The sequence below is a fragment of the Xiphophorus couchianus genome, chromosome 9 (assembly GCF_001444195.1).
Source record: "Xiphophorus couchianus chromosome 9, X_couchianus-1.0, whole genome shotgun sequence".
In the NCBI taxonomy this organism is placed as follows: domain Eukaryota; kingdom Metazoa; phylum Chordata; class Actinopteri; order Cyprinodontiformes; family Poeciliidae; genus Xiphophorus; species Xiphophorus couchianus.
The window spans coordinates 27,944,925-27,964,746 of NC_040236.1; the positions used below are offsets into that span (position 1 = coordinate 27,944,925).

Consider the following 19,822-nt stretch of genomic DNA (forward strand, 5'->3'; position numbering starts at 1 on the left):
TTAAAGTAATTTATTGCCACTGCTCAAACAGTCCTCTGTCTCAAGCTTGAATGGAGCTTTGGTACTTCTGTTTTCAGTGGCTGATATGTCAACACTGATGCCACAGAGACCAAAAACAACATGGGTTCTACTGAGCAGATTGACAGATTTTTGACTTGAAGCTGCCAGCAGGAAGTGAAGAAGACAGCCATAGAATCTCAGTGGGCCTCTCTCGTCTGGACACAATTACTCAAACACACATATCTGAACTACAACCTTAGAAAAATATACAACAGGATGAGGAAAATGATGTAAAGCCTACTGAGGCAGGCACAGCAGGAAGCAGAAAGTTAGGTGAGGATAAAGTCAATGCTTTAAAGTTTCCAAACTGATTTTATGGTTTCAGTTTATGGTAGCTGCAAGACAATCTGCTGGGTTTCCTTAGACAGAAACTTTTTAATCTACTCTGGTTAATTAATTGAGCACAATGTACTGTTTGATAACTAGAATCAATTGAAATGCATGTGTGTGTGACTGAATTGAAATGATTTCTGCGAAGTGATTTGAGACCGACCAATTTATTGCCCAGCCAATATATCGGTGCTGATTTCCTTAATTTTGGGAGATCAGCGATCGGCCAATTTTTACAAGTGAAGCCGAACTTATCCAAAAGTCTAAAAATCAAGACTTTTGCCGAGGTCTTTTGTATAAACTTCTGCAGGTTTAACTGACCTGCAGAAGAGGTCGGTTAAACCGACCACAGTCCTTCTGTGGTTGTTCTTGGACTCTTCCTGTCATTTCAGCTCTCTGGTCTCATCAAATGTCCAGGTTTCTTCCTGATGGAGGTTTCTTCCTGTTAAAAATGGAAAGTTTCCTCTGCAAAATATGCATTGCATCAGACTGACAGAAATGTTAACCTGATTATAGAAATTGATTTGGTTTGAATAGAGTTAATTGATTTTAGACTTTGGACTGAATACTATTTAACTCTTTTATTATGTATACTTGCATTTAAAGTACATTTTTTGTGATCTTCCGCTACAAAAGTAAACTGAATTGAAAAGTTACAGATCTATGTTATGATTGTGGTTGGAAATCTTTACATTTATTACCCAGAATCTCATTTTTTTTTTATTTTGTCATTTATCCTGCAGCCACTTTTCTTCATTGGTCCAACTCACACAAATATTTTCTCTCCATGGTGCCAAGCATTTTATAATATAGCACCTTCACTGAGCTAATGTATTCTGTATGGAAGTACTCCTTTTTGATTCACATGTGAAAATTTCCTCTTTGTCAGCTTTCACACTCCAAATTAGCAACCTGTCAAACACATACTTTTGTCTCCAAAACAATACATGGACAGCTGAAAAATAGTTGAGAAAATATTGTGTTAAAACTCCCTCTGCCCGCCGATGAACCTGTGAAGTTTCTTCTGAATTTTTTTTTCCTTTTTATAGCTCCTCTTTGCAGGTTTGGTTTTTCACAATGAGCCCATCCAAAGGTCAGAAGCAACCATCAAGATTGCTTTCAGAGTGGAATTTTAAACTAAATTTGGATCTTGAAAATTGGCAAAGCAGTAAGGCTTTATATAGAAGCAGAAACAAAAGACAAGCAGAAAACCAGATAGAATAACATAATGCTGGTCAAAAAGGAAGGCAGCAATACACACAATATTGGTATGGAGCAGGGCGGTATGACCACATTTTTATATTACTGTATTTTCAAAAATGATCATGCATACCTGTGTGTAGTAACCATATTTTCCACTGACTGAGAGGAAAATTACTGCAGTACAGCAGGTGGTACACTGCCACAAAAATTATTACAGGCTTCATAGAAGTAACGTCATCACTATTTCCCAATACTGTCGCAGCGTACTCTGCGGTCTGCACTAAAGATTTGCTCACCTCAGCATGCTGGACGCTTAAAACCGAAAGTGAAACTGACAGTCATCCTCTTTGAAATTCTCACTTTTGAAAATCTGTATATTTGGACCGGTAAACTGTTATAAAGTCAGCACAGTGGAAATAATCAGAACATGAATTTCACAGTAATGCTGTACATACATTATTCGAACATGAATATATCAGATTACCTGATAAAATAAATTTAAGCAATGTCACATTCCTGGTTGGAAAAGCTTCTAAGAATCTACTTTAAACATAAGAATTTAATTTTAATTGGAGTGCCTTTAGACCAGGGGTGGGCAATACTGGTCCTCGAGGGCCGGTGTCCTGCAACTCTTAGTTGTCTCCCTGGTCCAACACACTTGAATCCAAAAGCTGAATCACCTCCTAAGTGCAGTCAAGTTCTCCAGAGTCCTGCTAAGGACCTCATTATTTGACTCAGGTGTGTTGAAGTAGAGATGCATCTAAAAGTTGCAGGAGACCGGCCCCTTAGGCCTGGAGTTGCCCACCCCTGCTTTAAACAGTGAGTCAATTGTAAGAGAAAATATCATGTTGGGAGAGTATTCTTAGAGGCAGAAAGGATTTTTGACCTGTTCCCATGTATTTCTGTTTTGCAGTCCATCTTAGTTTTGTCTGCTCTGAATATTGACATTCACTTGTCTAGAAGTTGCACATTTCTTGCTGCTCCTGAAAAATGAAATAATATTTGGTCTTGTGTCCATTCCCCTCTTCAGTTAAAGCTGCATCTCACATGTTCATTCACAGCCTTGTGATGTAGTGCCAAGGAAAAGACCAGCAAGCGGGAATAAAAAAACATCTGCTGGGAACAATTTTTAAGAGATTTTTCTGTTTTGATTCACATAAACATTGATGGTACACTGATCTGCCATGCACAAAAAAAACTTTAGACTGATCAACTTGTTGTCTTTCACACTCCCATGGTCCTTTAAACCTCATGCTTTGAGAGCAGTTAACTGTGCAGAGACTGATTCCAACACCCGGTGCAGCCTGTACCACCTGTTGAGAGTTTGATTGAGTGTTTTACTTCCTTTTTGTCTTTGTAGTCTCACCAGCTCTCCTCTTGTTTCTATCTCCTTTCTCTCTATACGTCTCCTCTCTATTTCTTTACATCTCTATGCTTTAGATGGCAGCCTTACAGAGTCCTTTCTATGGGGATAAGATGAACCTCTACTCGCTTTGCAAGAAGATAGAACAGTGTGACTACCCCCCTCTTCCCGCAGATCACTACTCAGAAGAGGTAAGTACTTCTACTGTTATCTGTTGCCTTTTTCTGCTTTTTCATTAAATATATGTAGACTTGTGCGTTTTTACAAGAGGACGCAACAATATTGGTTTCTTAGTACTTGAAACAAGCATAACAAACACTTTACTGCCCTGTTTTTCATTTCTTTTTGTAACTTTTCTTTTCTGAAAATCCACCCATCTGTCTGACCCAGTGAATGGTGTATAATTGATCAAAAGGCTGGCAGTGATTTTATCCATTTGGGAATTAAATTCACATATAAAAAACATATGGACATGCTTTCGAGGAGAGTCAGACTAAGTGGGCTAGAGTTTCCCAAAAATCATCGTTTAATCATCTACTTTACTTCTGTGAAGACTTCCTCGTGCATAAAAATGTAACATAGTCAGACTTCTGGTTGCATTTTGCCCTTTTGCTGATTACCGATGACAAGCATGAGAATCTGCGTGGCTTTTTGTTTGCGTGTCGTCTTCATGTGGGTGGAGGTTCTTTTTCTTCTAAATGTATTCAGACAAATGCTTCAGAACACTGATGAGACATATCCACAGATGTATGGTAGGTGTTTACCATACATCCATTACAGATTTTTGTTATCAAATTTGCTTGATTGCTGAAATTTTAGTACAAAAGACTTTTTTGTTCCCAATTATAATCCATGTTTCTGTTGTACTGTATTAAGGATGGTGTTTTATGTCCAGTTTTTGATCTGAGCAGTAATTATTTTCTTCAATTATTTGCAAATTACATGGATGTAAACATAGTACTTTCACATTTTGAAGTGTAAAGAGTAAAAACACTTAAAGTGAACATTTGGTGAACTATTAATAGTTCAGCAAATCAAATCAGCAAATGGAAATTTTATATTCTTTTTCATAATTAGCTGGGACTCTTTCTGAGCTTCTCCAAAACATTAATCTCACTTCCAGTCAGAAGAAACCTGCAGAATCAGTATGAATTATTTTGGGCTAAATCTGATGGTGGTAAAGAGAAGGATGTACTGGGACTGACTGGGCTGTTTTAGCCTCTGACTGTTAATGTCCTGCAGGTTGGTCATTATGTCCCTTTTGAGGACCAGTAGCTCCTGCCTTATGCAGTTTTCCATTTAAATGTTGATGCCCAATAACAAGATGCTCTGAATGGTTCTTGATTATTATTTTAACTTCCTGGATTCACTAAAGTTTACTGTCAGACTTAAGTATTTAATATTGTTAGTCACGTTTCTGTAGTCTAATAATAAATCCTGAAGAGAATAAGCTTCTATTATGCCTCAGTAATTACTTCATTAGGGGAATAAGAGCTATTACTGAGGTATTTTGAGCCTTTGTGGCATCTTCATGTGTGTTTTTGAACTTGCCAAAAAATGTGCAAGTGTATATTTGTAACAGCAACTCTCTCTGCACACACACACACACACCACGCTGAGCTTAAGCGTTACCCCACATGTCACCCCCATCCTGGAGAAAGGAAGACAAAGCGAAAGAGAGCGGGAATGATAGAGCGGGAGACAGGGCGATGGAGAGATGGAGATGAGGGGGGTGCCTGCAGCGCCTGTCTGGATGTAAACAATGCTCCTGAAGGATCGGCAGCAAACTGTCAGCTGCTCATCTTTGTTGTGTCATTTAACCATCTCCGCTCCCCGCTCCTTCACCACCACCACCTTCCTTCGCTTTCCCACCCCTCCACTCTCCACCTGACACTCCTCCCACCCCCCACCCCACTCGCCATGCAAAGAAGTGCATGAATATTTTACATATCTGCCTCTCTGCACGCCCTCCGTCTCCTCTCCATGCGACTAATTCTCAGACCGTCTGAATTTGCATCTTCCTCTCACTTTTTTTTTTAACCATCCTTTTTACGCACACACACACATGCACCCCTACACGCAACGGTTGATGAAAAGCCGGTGCCACGCAACAGCAGCCAGGAAGTCGACAGACGGTTACCATAGCGACCTTGTATAGATGTGTTTTTTTGTTGTTGTTTTTTTCCCCCATTGCATCTTTTATTACCTTTTTTGTTTTTTTTAATGATGGCATTGACTGTCCCAGCTGCAATAGTCCTGTCTCTCTGCTCCAATCAGCTGCTGCGTTTTGCTTCGGGTGTAACTGATGTCCCTGGGTGTCGGTGGAGTGGCACCGGGAGGTGTGCATGTGTGAGCTCGGGTTAAAGTGGATTCATCTGACCAAAACCCGATTAGATCACCATTGCCTCCTGGTTTTGCTGCTGTGTTGGAACAACCTGCATGATGTTTCTTCCTTTTAAAATTGACATGTTGGTAGTAAAGCATCATTAACTGTTTCATCATTTCTCTCTTTACCTGCCCACCCTGCCCTTTCACCAGCTGAGGAACCTGGTAGATATGTGCATCAACCCCGACCCGGAGAAGAGACCGGACATCGCTTACGTGTACGGCATCGCCAAACACATGCAGGGCGTCACACAGGGCTGCTAAGCCTGGAGTCGCACACTACACCCTGCAGAACTCCTCCACTCATCCACTCCTGCCTTTTATGTTGGACTCCAAACACAACTTTTGCCCTTTACAAAAAAAAAAAAAACTTCCTCCAGAGCTTAGCTCCTGGTGATACCTGGTACATGAAGCAGATTTTTTACCACCAGGGTAAAGTTTATGAAACAGACCAGAGTCAGTGATCTAGATGTTCTTCTCTCAGTAGGTAGATTTTCAATTTTAGGATTTGAATTTCAACTTTTCTTTTGTTGAGGTTGAAAAATTGTCTCAGCTTGTGTTTGCTGGCATCCATCCTGCAGCTGTGACTATCATTTACCTCAGTCAGTGACATTAGTTGGTAGAAATAGTGACTTTTCAGACCCTTTCAACAACCTCTCATGTGTTTTCAGTGGTTTGCAAGGTTTTGAACAGTATTGCATTGTGAAACAAAAATAATATTCTCCTATGCAGGCTGTACATATCAGTGCTCCCAGATTATTATTTGTGCCATGCACACGTTCCCATACTCCTTTCCACTTGTCATATTACAACCACAAACTTTAGAGTATTTTGCTGTAACTTTATATGACAAAGAAACACAACTAGTGTATAATAAAAAGTGGAAGGAAACTGATGCACGGTTAATTTAACAATTATGCCTTACTTAAGGCATAAGGTATGCGTAGTGCATCCCAAAGAGATGCACTAAAGCAGGGGTGTCCAAAGTGTGGCACAAAGTGATTTTGTGCGGCCCTTAATTGTAAAACAAAAATGGCACAAATTTGATTTTGGTGCAGACAAAATAGTAAAGTTTGCAATTATGTGATTTCGTTAAAAAACATACAGATGAATTTGATTGTTTTTCTTTGAATGGAAAGTATAACAAAATTTTGTCAACCATGTCTTTCTCTTTTATTTCAATTTTATAGTAAACAGGACAGCAAACATCCAATGACTTTTACTTGAGGTACTAAACTCAGCTAAATAAAGTAATTCTTTCTGAATTAAAGAACCCATATGATGTTGTTGTTGGTGGTGGTGGTGCTCAACATAAATCTAAAAATAGTAGAAATAATCATTAGTTTTATTAGTACAGGTAACAAGAACACATTTTGCAAAAAAAAGACCCTGAACTAAAACAGCAAACAAATTTTGTGGCCTTCAATTACGGTTAAGCTGACCTTTTAGTAGTGAAAAGTTTGGACACCTCTGCACTAAAGTTTGTGTCTATAATATGCTAGAATGTACAAAGTTCAAAGCTTATGAATACTTTTGCAAGGCCCAATAAATATTACAACAAGCCCAGAAAGATGAGACTTAGGACAAGCCCAACTAAAAGTCATTATGTTCTCTGCAAGAACAAGTAACATGTAAAAGGTTCTGCCCAGCTGATGTCAAAAACATCTATCTGTTGTCTGTACACACGTTTCCTTGCAAAATGGTGGGAGTCCACTGCCTATCTCCAGAGGTTACATCCTGGAAAGGTCGCCAGTCCATTGCAGGGCAACACAGACACACACCGGACAAACAACCATGGACACACTCTCATCCTTAGGGACACTTTACAGAGACCGATTAGCCTAACAGTGATGTGTTTGGACTGTGAGAGGATCCCAGAAAACCCTGAGAGAAGCCAGACATTCCTGGGGAGAACATACAAATTGATGCATAAAGACCGCAGACGGGGATTCAAACCCAGAACCTTCTTTCTTTCTGCACGGTAGTTGCGTCACTGCGGAGCCACATGTCCAAAAAAAAAAAGCTACAAGAACTCCCAAACCATGTCTCTGTTCTTGCAGAGTATGAGGCCTTAGCACCGAACCCTTTCTGCTCACAAAAACAATTATGGAAAATATATTTATCTTTTTTTTTTGTTTTGAAAATTTGCTAAGTGGAGAAGGTTAACACTTAGTTAGAAAATAGATACTTGGCAAAAAAAAAAAAAAAGCCGTATTAGCTTTAAATGTGTAAAGAAATTCAGACAACGCTTTACGGTGGAAAAACCTGAGAAACTTAAAATTCTGGTGGAGATTTGTTTTCACTGAGTGACAGCAGCAAATCTGAAACAAAGCAGAGCAATTGATGGTTGATATGTTGTTGTGTTGCACTTTTTTACCCTGGCAAAGCAAGGCTGGCAGGGTTATGTCAAATGAATGTATTAGAAAAGGAAGAATCATTTACAGGATAGACTAGAGACGTGCTTGGGGGAGAACACGGGCAAATGTCTCCACAACACTTTGAATGTTAGTCATTTTGACACCTTTGTGTTGTCTGAAAACTTCACAATGTCTCTTTTGACAGCCCCCATAGTCGCTGAAGCTGTAACAAAAGCAGTTTTATATCTGCTGTTTACCCTTCCCGTGACACCATGTTTTCTTCTTAGCTCAGCTCCAGCGAGGTACAAAGTGTCACGTTGTTCTGGGTCTGTAAAAGTCACAAAGAAAACATTAAGAACATGAAATAAAGCTTCCTTTATTTCAGTGTCCAGCAGACACATCTGACCCTCCATACAGGTGGTCAAGTTCAAGGCAGCCTCGTTAGTATTGCAGCGTTTTTCTCTCTTATGCTATAAATATAGCATGTCAAGCCGTCCGTGTTAGGAAGACACCACAGTGTGCCTAAATTGTGTTCTCAGTCAAAGTATCAGACAAATCTCAAACATTATCATCAATCTATGTGAAAGTAGATTTTATTGACCATATATAAAGCCCTGTTTAAAGGAAAAAGCCATGATGGGATGTTTACTCTTCATACCAAAGACGAACTGGGTTCTTGGGATGGATTACTGGTTAGTATGTGTTTTTTTTTTTCAGTTTCATAGTTTACACCAGTGTTTCATAAAAAGCTAGCACTGACTGTAACTGGTTTACATTTCAATAATGAAACCGTTCTGAAGGTAAATGTATAGTGATTAATAACACTATTTTAGTGTGTAATAAACCCCCTAGTAACACTGTTAAACCCCTGTTTCCTTAACATCCAATGCATCATATGTGTTATATACAGAATCAAAACTTACATGTGCAAGAAAAGAAAGGTTGGTTAACAAATATGTTAATGATGTGTTTATAGTTACAGAAATACAGAGATTTACAGCGAATACAGTGTTTGCTAGTTGTGTTTTGCAAGTATATATATTCCTTTGGATTTAGGCTCTTTTCTGCGACTCTTTTATTATAAAACAATTTCTTCCCCTCAGCTACAGTCCTGATAATGCTCTAAAAATGAGTATCCAGATAGCACCAAAATATTTCAGTATTCTTTAGTATTTGTCTGGGACTTGTTGCTTTAATGTTTGAAATTTTGGTTTTGGTGGGTTTTTTGTTTTAATTTGGCAAATCGACATTGAAAGTAAAGTACTAAAGCTGACTCTGCAGCGCCTTCAGGAGGCAGGCCTTGATATTTCCTGGATACATAATTAATTAAAGCATTTTACTGTATGTAAATTCACATAAAGTGCATTTACTTTGAAATATGAAGCATATTATATATAGAAAATTGAGCTCGATCTGTGCAGACATCACCTACAAAGGTGGAGTTTTCTTTTACTTTTCCAAAGAAGATGAAATTCTGAGTTGCTTTAAGGATTTTGGTATTCTTGGTATTTTTATTTGTAACTTGCCTGACTGTGCCTTTTTAGCTTTCGTCCATTTTCTCCTGCATGCCCACTGAAGTTTTTTTTTTGAAGAGTCCAGAAAGTAAAAATGAAAACATTGGCGATATTTATTGTCTTGGTAGCTTTAGTTGCTTTGTCAGCATTTTATGACAAATGAACTTCACATATCACAAATGCAATGTATGCAAATTAAAAATGAATAAAGCTTTAACATTTTTGTGGACATTGAGCTGACTGAGACTTGTTTTCTTTGTTGTTGTGATGCTATATTATCAGTAATGTGGCCGAATAAGGCAATAAAATAATGTTAAAAGACAGAAAATTTAACATTTTCTAAGAAACAGTTCATGGGTATTCAGGGTTACTGTCAGGTTCTTTTCGTGATTCTACAAATCCAGCTTTTCATTTGTTCTGTGGGGAGAGTTATGTTACTTTATTAAAGTTCATCATATTGTTTAGAAACATTTAAATGTATCAGCACTACTTCCTGTTTCCCTTCGGTGTAGATATGTGAGACTCTCATTTCAAAAGACGATAAAATAGGTGAGCAACTCCAGTCTTGAATGCCACAGTGCTGCAACATTTGAATAAATAAATAACATTTGATTAAGTGTTAAAATGTGTTACTGTTATGAGTATTATACCTTTAGATGTTTCCTAACTTTATAAGTAACTACATCTATGAAATTTTCTTTATGTTTTGCCAATATTGAGCTAATACCTCAGCAGTTCAGATTATAAAGTCACATATTTGTAAATCACATCTAAAAGGTTATGTTAACAGTCTACCTTTTGAATTTAGCATTTGTTTTGTTGTTAAAGGACTGAGATGAAGCCTTGTACACCTGCCTCTACTCTTCACTCACCGAATCAACAGGAAGCTGTATTTCTACTCTATTTGTTGAAGAAACCACAGGTAGTTTTAAATGTCTGTAGTTTTATATTCATTCCTTTATTGGTGTTTTGTGATTGTGCAGGTGCATAGTGTGCTCAAAGTGACATATAGGAGTTAGACTGTCAGTGTATTTCAAAAAGGTGGGTGTATTGTTAAAATATTTACTCTGATCATGTTTTCATTTAAACAAGTTCCTGCACCATTTGTCATTTACCAAATGGTTTTAAACAACTGTTGTACATCAATTCTAGTAGAGCTGCTGTTAAGGCATCTTTGAATCAGCATTCAGTCTTCTTGAGTTCATTCCTGCCATCAAATATAGTGAATCTGATGAACCAGAAATCAAATTGAGCCTTCTTGGTAGAGCTTTCCTCATTTACATCCTTTAGACATAACCAGCACTGGCAGTAAAGTTTAAAAAGAACTGCAAAGATCTAACTGTAGAAAGGTATCAGTCAGAAGAAGGGAACAAAACAATTATTCTGGAGCATTTGATACAAAAACTGGATGTTTCTCCAAAACTGATTAGATATAAACTGTTCAGTGATGTTGCCATGAGACTGACGGCAACACTGAGGGACGGGCAAAAATTTCAGGCTGTTTGTGTCCAACATGAAATCTTGTTTTCTCCAAGTATCTGCACAAAGGCCAAGTAACTCCTCATTGGATGCTGAATTTAAATAACTCCTCATTGTAAAGTTTATTTGTCTAAAGATATGTAGGTTGCATGCAAAATGCAACCACTTAACAACAGGAAGCAGACTTTTTTTTTTCTTGCTGTTCTGTTTCATACAGGAAATATTTTCGTAACGTCGTCTTCTGAAGTTTCTGATGAGGAGCCTGCTGGCATGTTCTGTGGGTATCATGATCAGTTAGTGAAATTTACTGGTAAGCAGGTGTTGCTGAGTTAAACATTTAATTAAAGCCAAATAAAGTTGTGTATATAAAGAAAAACATTTACAAGGCCAGATGTCAAGCATGGTGGTGGAATAATAATGATCACCACAGAGCCGCTACCGTCTATCCTTTAAATTTCTTTAGAATATTTTAAATGTGCCCTAAAAAAATCACAAATAGGTGAATTTTATGGAAAATATTAGTAGATATGATCGACCAAAAAAATCTACTTTAGTGCCAAAGTTTTTTTTTTTGTTTTGCTTTTTATTTCCTCATTATGATTGAAGTGGAATATCGTCAGGTTAAAACAGTGGAAGGAAATGATTCAAAGAAAATCAATGAACAATGATCACTGTTTTATTTGACATTTTTAAGAAGTAATGAAATTTGTACATATTCCAAAAGTCACACATATATTATAAATGTGAAAACAAACATCAAATGTATAAGCATACTTAGATAAGGAGAATATCTTTTATGCTTCTTTTGTTTATTTGATTCTACACCTGCAGAAAAAGAGAAACAAAGAGAACAGAGAAACCACAGCGATAAACAACATATGCATCTATAGCAGCAGATAGATTCATTTAGTAACAACCGCAGCTATAGACAGTTGTAACATCTGAATAAAAAAATATATATATTACAAAACATTAAAATCAAAATCTGGAAAATTTTGGCGTGGATGTTTTGAATTTCTTCTCCAAACGAACTTGATATTCAAGCACAGACAGCAAATGATGAATTGGTCTTCAGCGCCACGGTGTCTTCATATGTAAGCCTCTAATAAATATTTAGAAAGATATTTATTAGCATAAAGCACAACAAACAGGAAATCTGACACTACAGTAAAAGAGGATTTTCACAATTATATATCTGGTTAATTAGAAAGTACTGTATCTCCATCACAACAGAAAATTATTAAAATTTACAGAGCTATTTATTGAAATCAAAAGTCTCATTTTATTTTGTAATAAAATAAAATATAAATGACATTGACCCAAGTCATAATAACTTGGGACAATGTTGTAACAACTTGAATCAACCACATTGTTCTAAAATAAAATCTTTATGAAATTTATTGAGAAAACTTACTCGCTCTTGATGTGAGCATAACTTCTTCTTTAGTAACACTGTTTAGAAAAGCAATCAGTTTTGATTATTTTTTGATAAATGATTAAAATATAAAAGTCAGTGTTATAATGTCAGATCAACATAAGTAAATAGTCTTACTTCTTTGACTTCTTTCGCTTTTTGATGAAGACTGCCAGACGCAGCGCTACAAGTATGATGATGAGAATGATGAGGATGAAGATCAAAATGCCACTAAGAGCTTTGTCATTGTCTGCATGAAACAAACAAAACATGAGTTACAGTACGCAGTGTTTCGTTTTGATCGGTGTGTGAAGTTCTTCACACTTTGTTGTAGTTATTGAGCAACACGTACAGCGAGTGGAAACGTTTGCTGTTTCAGCTTCACTCTCAAACACCCCATTGAAGGCAACCACCTACGAAGAGAGAAATGCTCCTCATCAAGGGTTAAATAGAAAAAAATTGAATTATCCAGAGAATATAACAAGATTGAACACAAACCTGGACTGTGTAGGATGTGCGGTAGCTCAGATCTCCGATTTCAAAATAACACTCAGCAGTTTCCTTTACTTCTCTGTCACCAATGAGACGAACGATGTAAATTTTCTTTGGTCCTTTAAATCCACCGACTGGCGGGGAGCAAGTTACTCTGATCACATTGTACTTTATGAGGTGGACTTTCAGTTGTTGAACTTTATCTGGCACTGATACAAGAAATAAAAGAGAGTTTTTTAAAATCATGGATGCATTTACGACTTATTTATTTTTAAAATCGGTAAAAGCATAGAAAAATATTCTGTCATTAATAAAAATAAAAATCTATTGATGACAAATAAGTAAAAATATGTGGCACATGACATCTTGGCATGAATCTCATTCATGCTGTGCTTCCATTTGGATTCATTTTTGCAAATTTGAAGAAAGTGAGTGATGTAATATTTATAATTTTCTCAGGCATAGTTTAACACAAACAATGTGAACATTATATATTATAATATATTGCCTTTTGTGCAAAGATAAGCAGTAATACATTTGGTTGCGTTTAGAGCTTGATGTGCTCACTATCAAAGCAGAAACCTAAAAAAGAAGCAATAAAGATGTGAAATAACTTTTGTCGGCTTTAGACATGAATTCAGTGGTTTTCTCAAAGCTACACAGCGGTTTTGTCCAAGTGCCCTGAAATGCTTTCACTTTCTGTCATGAACATATGTGTGAGTTCAGCTGTGGGTTTACAATTTTATGTCATGTTTAAGTGATAATTTGTGAGAATAATTTTTTTTCAGCCACATTTTATCTCCTCTGTTCTTCCAGGTTTTAATAATGCGTGAAACATGAAGACAATTTCTGTATTTTTAGTAATCTACTTAGATTTTGATTTTAAAAAATTCAAGTGGTGATTTGCTTCATTTTTATTTTTTTTTTGACTTGTAGAATATACAACATAAGAATGAATAAAATAAAATACAAAGAACTGAAAAGTCCAACAAATCATGTCTGGGATTTAGGGAGGACAGTTACTGTACCTTCGGCTGCAGTATTCAAGATTTAAATTTCTCAGACATAATAAAATAAAAACTTTAAATGTTTTCTTGATCTGCAGCTCCATCAGATCTTCATCAGTCGCCTTTATTGTGTTTGGGGAGGCGGCATGTTAGAATAGACTGTAACAACAAATGGAGAAGAAAATGCATGAAAACCTTGTCAAGGATTTTTCTTTTTGACTTTGCGTAAAACAATCTAAAACACGCTATGAATTGCAGGAAATCTAACAGACATCATGTGGTGATTTAACTAAACTCTTATATTAAACATGCTGCTTGTTATCTTCATGTGATTCTGCCTGAAATTTACTCACTGACTGTTGAGAAGATCTTCTGTTCTTCATTAACACTGTGGAGAAAATCAATCAAGTCAGAAGATTAATTTTAGAAAACATGATCAAGTTAACAATGAAAATCAACAAACAGAAATATGAAAGCTGAAAAGTTTTTACTTCCTGGATTTTCCCCTCTTCCTGATGAAGAACGCCGCACAGAGGATGATGAAGATAATTGAGAAGACCAAACTGCCAATGAGGGCTTCGTTGCTGTTGTCTGTGTGAACAGAGGTCAATCAGCCTTTAATATTGAAGTTACAGTGAGCAGAGCTGAGTTTGCTGTTATTTATACTGATTGTTACTTATATAAACAACACGTACATTTAGTGTCAGCCTGTTTGCTCACAGGTGAGCTGGTAAAATCTCTGTTGACAGTAAACACCTACAATAACAGAATGCTTCTTGTTAGATTTCAAAACATCCAAATTAAGTTGAGTAATAAGATCAGAATTTATTCACGAAACAGGCCCTGATTATTACAAACCTCCACTCTGTAGGTTGTTAAGTAGCTCAGATCTTCAAATTTAAATTGACATGTTTTGCTCTCCTTTCTGCTGCCAGTAACGCCTTGAAGTTTTGCACTGAATTTTCCGTCTGGTCCATTAAAATCCATGTAATTTAATGAACATGTCACTTCGATCTTATTGTTCTCTGGAACTGTCATGACAACGTTATGAGGTTGTTCTGGTACTGAAAGAAGAGAGAGGATAAATATCAAGACACACATGGAGAGGAAAATCTTTTCTTTCTATAAGAACCTTAGAAACAAACCAAAACATAAAAAAGATTAAAAAAAAACATGACCCAAGTTTGTAATTGACCAAACATTGAACAAAAATTTTAAAATATCTGACTTATTTTAACTTACTATGACACCGTAATGCAGATAGAGTTATGTTAATATTTTATCTGCTGTCCAAAATAAAAAAATATTAAGAGAACTCAACATTGCTACATTGTTTTTTGTTGTTTTACCAACCATATTTGATTTACAAACATGGATTTCTCTATTATGCAGCACAAAGTCACACCAGCTTTGCGTTAAAGCTGGTGTGACTCTCCAGGTTTAGACATAATAAGGATGAATTTCTGGGTCTAAATTAACTTGTTATTATTCCTGTCTCCACAGAACTTTACAATGATGGAATATGTTGAAATGCATTTTGTGTTTTGAAAACAATATAACTTTTTTGCATGAATGGAAAACCAGATGAAATAATAATGACTTTCAATACTGTAATAATTCAACTGGATTGCAATAAAACTCATTTAAAAATTAGATCCGATGAAGTTTAGACTGTGTGTCTAAATTTATGACTTAATTTGTTAATTGGATTTCCTAACAGATAACATTTACTGTTTATACCCTTAGCCAAATGAAGCATAAAAACAAAGAAACACACAAATTTATATCAAATTCATTTAAAACAGATAGTGTTTGTAGATTGTATTATTATTTCAAAAACCACTTTTTCTTGGTTACTTACTTCCAGACTTAGTCTTCCCTTCAACTCTTGTTTCTCTAAAATCACCTCGTCCAGTGTAGCTGGAATGAACTTTACATCTGTAATTCCTGAATGGTTTAATTCCTCTGGTGAAGACACACGTTGTTTCTTCAGGTCGATTAATAATTCTTTGTTCCATTGTAAAATATCCTCCATCACCTGTTTTGTGATTGGTTTGACAACAGCAGCTTGTTATAAAAGATATTTATAATCATGAAAATTATTAATATGTTGAAACAGAGTTTGGTCTGTTTTTCATGCTAAACATTAAATACAGAAACATTTCCAATAAAATCATCCTCAGGTCACTGATAGTTTAGAGTCACGGCTTCACTGATCACATCTGGTTGTTTTACACATTTTTATCTCCTCTTGTGTAAAAGACATAAAGTTGATAAATTTACAAATGTTACACTAATCAGTTTATTTTAAATAGAAGTTGTGCTAATCCAAATGTATTAACATTATTTAATGTAAATATAATATGGAAGACTAAATCTACTCATTTCACTTGCCTTTCTCTTGCTGACAGCTGCAGTGATAAGAGAGATCATCCAGTTTGTTGAGAACATTTTGACAATTATCACTCATTGTTTTCCAGTTCAGCTCAATGGAAGTATTGGTTGAACTGGTCTCCAGGTTGTTTACTGTAAAATCTGTTGCAATAAAACACAAAAACAATAAATAATGTCCTGATAATGTTTTTCTCTCCATGTTGTGTTAGTAACATAAATTTGTTCTTATTTCCAGTGAAATGCAGTAAATACCAACTCACCACAGTTAATGTTGAACTGGACAAGTGGAAGTGTCTGAATTATGGAGCCATTGTTCATCTTGATGTCACCAGTACAGCTGTAGTCTGTGAACGGCTTCATGTCAGAAAGTTCAACAGAATCATCGTTGATTCCTGAAGAAACACAAACATTTAGTCATTTCTGCAAGATCTGCTGTCTGTTCAAACTGATCAGTTGTGCACTGTACAGTATATTTCCATATAGAGTGCACGTTTATAAATGTCCATGAATATTTTATTCCTGAACATTTTATTCATTGCTTTTTTCTTTACATTTTGACACAATTTACAAAGAGAAAATGATAAAACATTTTTACAAATATCTATAATGTATTGTTAAGGCAGAATATGTAGTTTTCTACTCTAAATAGTTTTTAAATAGTTTTTCATAGATGTAGTTTTTACTCACCTGAACATTTATACTCAACACTTAGATTTTTACAGCTTGAAGGTAATGTTGCGTTTATCTTTGCAGGAAGTTTATCAGGTTTAGTCTGGTTTATGTCATTTGGATTAATAAAATCTGAAGAATAAAAAAATACCAATTTAGTGTAACTAATATTGCATCCACGGATTTGATCATTATATTAATTATTATTAATATGTTTTTGTTCATACCAACATTGAAGTTTTCAGATGCATCACAACATTTGTTTTTTTCATAACTGCGACACTAAACTTAGCTGAATTATGTAAACGTTTTTGCACAAGCAAAGTAATGTCTGATTCTGATTAACATAGTATTTTAAAAAACTTCACAGAGAAATTTTAGAAAAAGTTATTAAAGAGTAAAAACTAACAATAGATTGACAGTAATAATTTTAAATTTTTCAAGAACAAATTATACTTTAAGGACAGAAGCTGTTTTAAAACCTTTATTTTACATTCTCTAACACTGCAACATTCTGTAATTTTACAACCTTACTCAAATCCATGTTATTTTTTTCTTGCAACACAAATTTGGTCATTATGTTACAGTTAAATATTACTTACCCGCGACCAGGGCATTTACAGCCCATATCAACAAGATAACACCACACAGACCTGCCATATCCAGGAGCATCAACTGTCTTAGTAACACAACTGATGCAAAATATTTTATTCCATCAGCACCTGGGAGGTGGTCTGAGCTGCAGTATCAAACTTTTAGCTTTTCTGTTGCAAAACATAAAGCAGGAAGTAGAAAACCACACACATAGACCACACAGCTCTGAAAATGTCTTAATAAACCGTACAGTTTGTTCTGGGCTTGCATATAACATTATTTCTCTGCATGTCCCACGCTTTCGAACTGAAAAGAGAAAGCAGGCATTCAGTGTGTTGGAATCAGTTGCAGTCTGTACTTAAGATGTCGGAAATGATTTCACTGGACTAATTTCGAGCAGTTCTTAAAGATAGGCAACAAGATTCTATGAAACAGTGTCATTGTTTTTAAATTGTTTTATTGTTTTATACTTGTGCATATGTATTAATTGTTTTTATCTTGTAACCAGGTTGCTATGTATTGCAAATTTTTTTGCCCAGGTTCCTCTTGAAAACGAGATCTAGATCTCAAAGGGGTTTACCTGGTTAAATACACTGCCTGGCCAAAAAAAAAGTCGCCACCTGGATTTAACTAAGCAAATAGGTACAAGCCTCCTATTGGATAAGTACTGCAGGCGATTATCTTTCAGCCGGCAACAAGTTATTTAACCCCAGCTGATGCAATGAGTAACTCCTCATTTCTTAAACAACCATGGCAAAAGACACATCCTGTGGTCGTGGAAAAGACGTTAGTCTGTTTAAGAAGGGTCAAATCATTGGCATGCATCAAGCAGAGAAAACATCTAAGGAGATTGCAGAAACTACTAGAATTGGGTTAAGAACTGTCCAACGCATCATTAAAAACTGGAAGGATGGTGGGGAACCATCGTCTTCCAGGAAGAAATGTGGTCTGAAAAAAATCCTGAATGATCGTGATCGGCGATTACTTAAACGCTTGGTCAAATCAAATCGAAGAAAAACAACAGCAGAACTCAGGAGTATGTTTAATTGTGAACGCAAAAGCATTTCCACACGCACAATGCGAAGGGAACTCAAGGGGTTGGGATTGAACAGCTGTGTAGCCGTAAGAAAACCTCTAATCAGTAAGGCTAACCAGAAAAAAAGGCTTCAGTTTGCTAGGGAGCATAAAGATTGGACTCTGGAGGAATGGAAGAGGGTCATGTGGTCTGATGAGTCCAGATTTACCCTGTTCCAGAGTGATGGGCGCATCAGGGCAAGAAGAGGGGCAGGTGAAGTGATGCACCCATCATGCCTAGTGCCTACTGTACAAGCCTGTGGGGGCAGTGCTATGATCTGGGGTTGCTGCAGGTGGTCAGGTCTAGGTTCAGCAACATTGTGTGCCCAAAGAATGAGGTCAGCTGACTACCTGAATATACTGAATGACCAGGTTATTCCATCAATGGATTTTGTCTTCCCAAATGGAATGGGCATATTCCAAGATGACAATGCCAGGATTCATTGGGCTCACATTGTGAAAGAGTGGTTCAGGGAGCATGAGACATCTTTTTCACACATGGATTGGCCACCACAGAGTCCAGACCTTAACCCCATTGAGAATCTTTGGGATGTGCTGGAGAAGGCTTTGCGCAGTGGTCAGACTCTCCCATCATCAATACAAGATCTTGGTGAAAGATTAATGCAACACTGGATGGGAATAAATCTTGTGACACTGCAGAAGCTTATTGAAACAATGCCACAGTGAATGCAGGCTGTAATCAAAGCTAAAAGCGGTCCAACAAAATATTAGAGAGTGTGACCATTTTTTGGTGGCGACTTTTTTTTTGGCCAGGCAGTGTATATATATATACAGTATATAAAAATTCCCTTCTCACCCACCGCGGGTGGTTCTTATCCTCTGAGCTCGGGTCCTCTACCAGAGGCCTGGTATATATATATATATATATATATATATATATATATATATATATATATATATATATATACATACAATATAGATATTTGTGAATTTTTGCATTGTTGTATTTTTGCTCTGCAATTAAGAAAAAATAAACAAAACCAGATAAATGACTTCATAATAATAAATATTCTTGGACCAAACTGTGTAGCTGGCAGTTATTAGGACTGTTATTTTCTATTTATGTGTAAAAACATGTCATGATTGTGTGAATTTACTTCATGTCAGTGCTGTGGTTAGCCGACAATGAGTGCAGACATGTCAGAAATGCATTCTGGATTTACCGAACAGAGAACGCAGAGGTAGAACTCTGTGGTGTGGTGAAAGAAGAGCACAAAGCTGCGGTTCCATATTCTAGAAAAAAGAGATCATTTAGAGGAAATTTGCAGCTTGTTTTACATGCTACATGTATAAATATAGTGATATTCAAGCATCAACTATAAAATGACCTAGAAATGTGTTTTATTTATGTATTTATTGGCATGTCTGTTTTTAATTAACAGCGCTATTCAATCCATTTGGTTTCAAACTAATGGATTGAATAGCAATCCATTTGCAACAGTACGATAAGTAATGCTGTCCTGTAG

The 19,822-nt window shown here is 36.2% G+C and overlaps 2 protein-coding genes across 2 annotated transcripts in view; one reads left to right on the forward strand and one right to left on the reverse strand.

The window, feature by feature from the left end:
- nek7 (NIMA-related kinase 7) overlaps positions 1-9,447 on the forward strand; it is a 77,928-nt gene extending 68,481 nt beyond the window's left edge. The window contains exons 9-10 of the mRNA XM_028027791.1: positions 3,034-3,147; positions 5,495-9,447. Of these exons, the coding sequence (XP_027883592.1) occupies positions 3,034-3,147; positions 5,495-5,605 (225 nt within the window). The 3' untranslated portion in view covers positions 5,606-9,447. The remainder of the gene's footprint in view (positions 1-3,033; positions 3,148-5,494) is intronic.
- A 2,041-nt stretch (positions 9,448-11,488) lies between these two features.
- Positions 11,489-16,908, reverse strand: LOC114150452 (receptor-type tyrosine-protein phosphatase C-like). The gene is made up of 10 exons (XM_028026849.1): positions 16,895-16,908; positions 16,686-16,799; positions 16,259-16,390; positions 15,999-16,139; positions 15,466-15,642; positions 14,463-14,668; positions 14,300-14,360; positions 12,244-12,355; positions 12,106-12,143; positions 11,489-11,793 (listed from the first exon to the last, which is right to left on the reverse strand). The coding sequence occupies exons 3-10, from the start codon at positions 16,356-16,358 to the stop codon at positions 11,780-11,782; spliced, it is 849 nt and encodes a 282-aa protein (XP_027882650.1). The 5' UTR covers positions 16,359-16,390; positions 16,686-16,799; positions 16,895-16,908; the 3' UTR covers positions 11,489-11,779.
- Between the last annotated feature and the right edge of the window lie 2,914 nt (positions 16,909-19,822).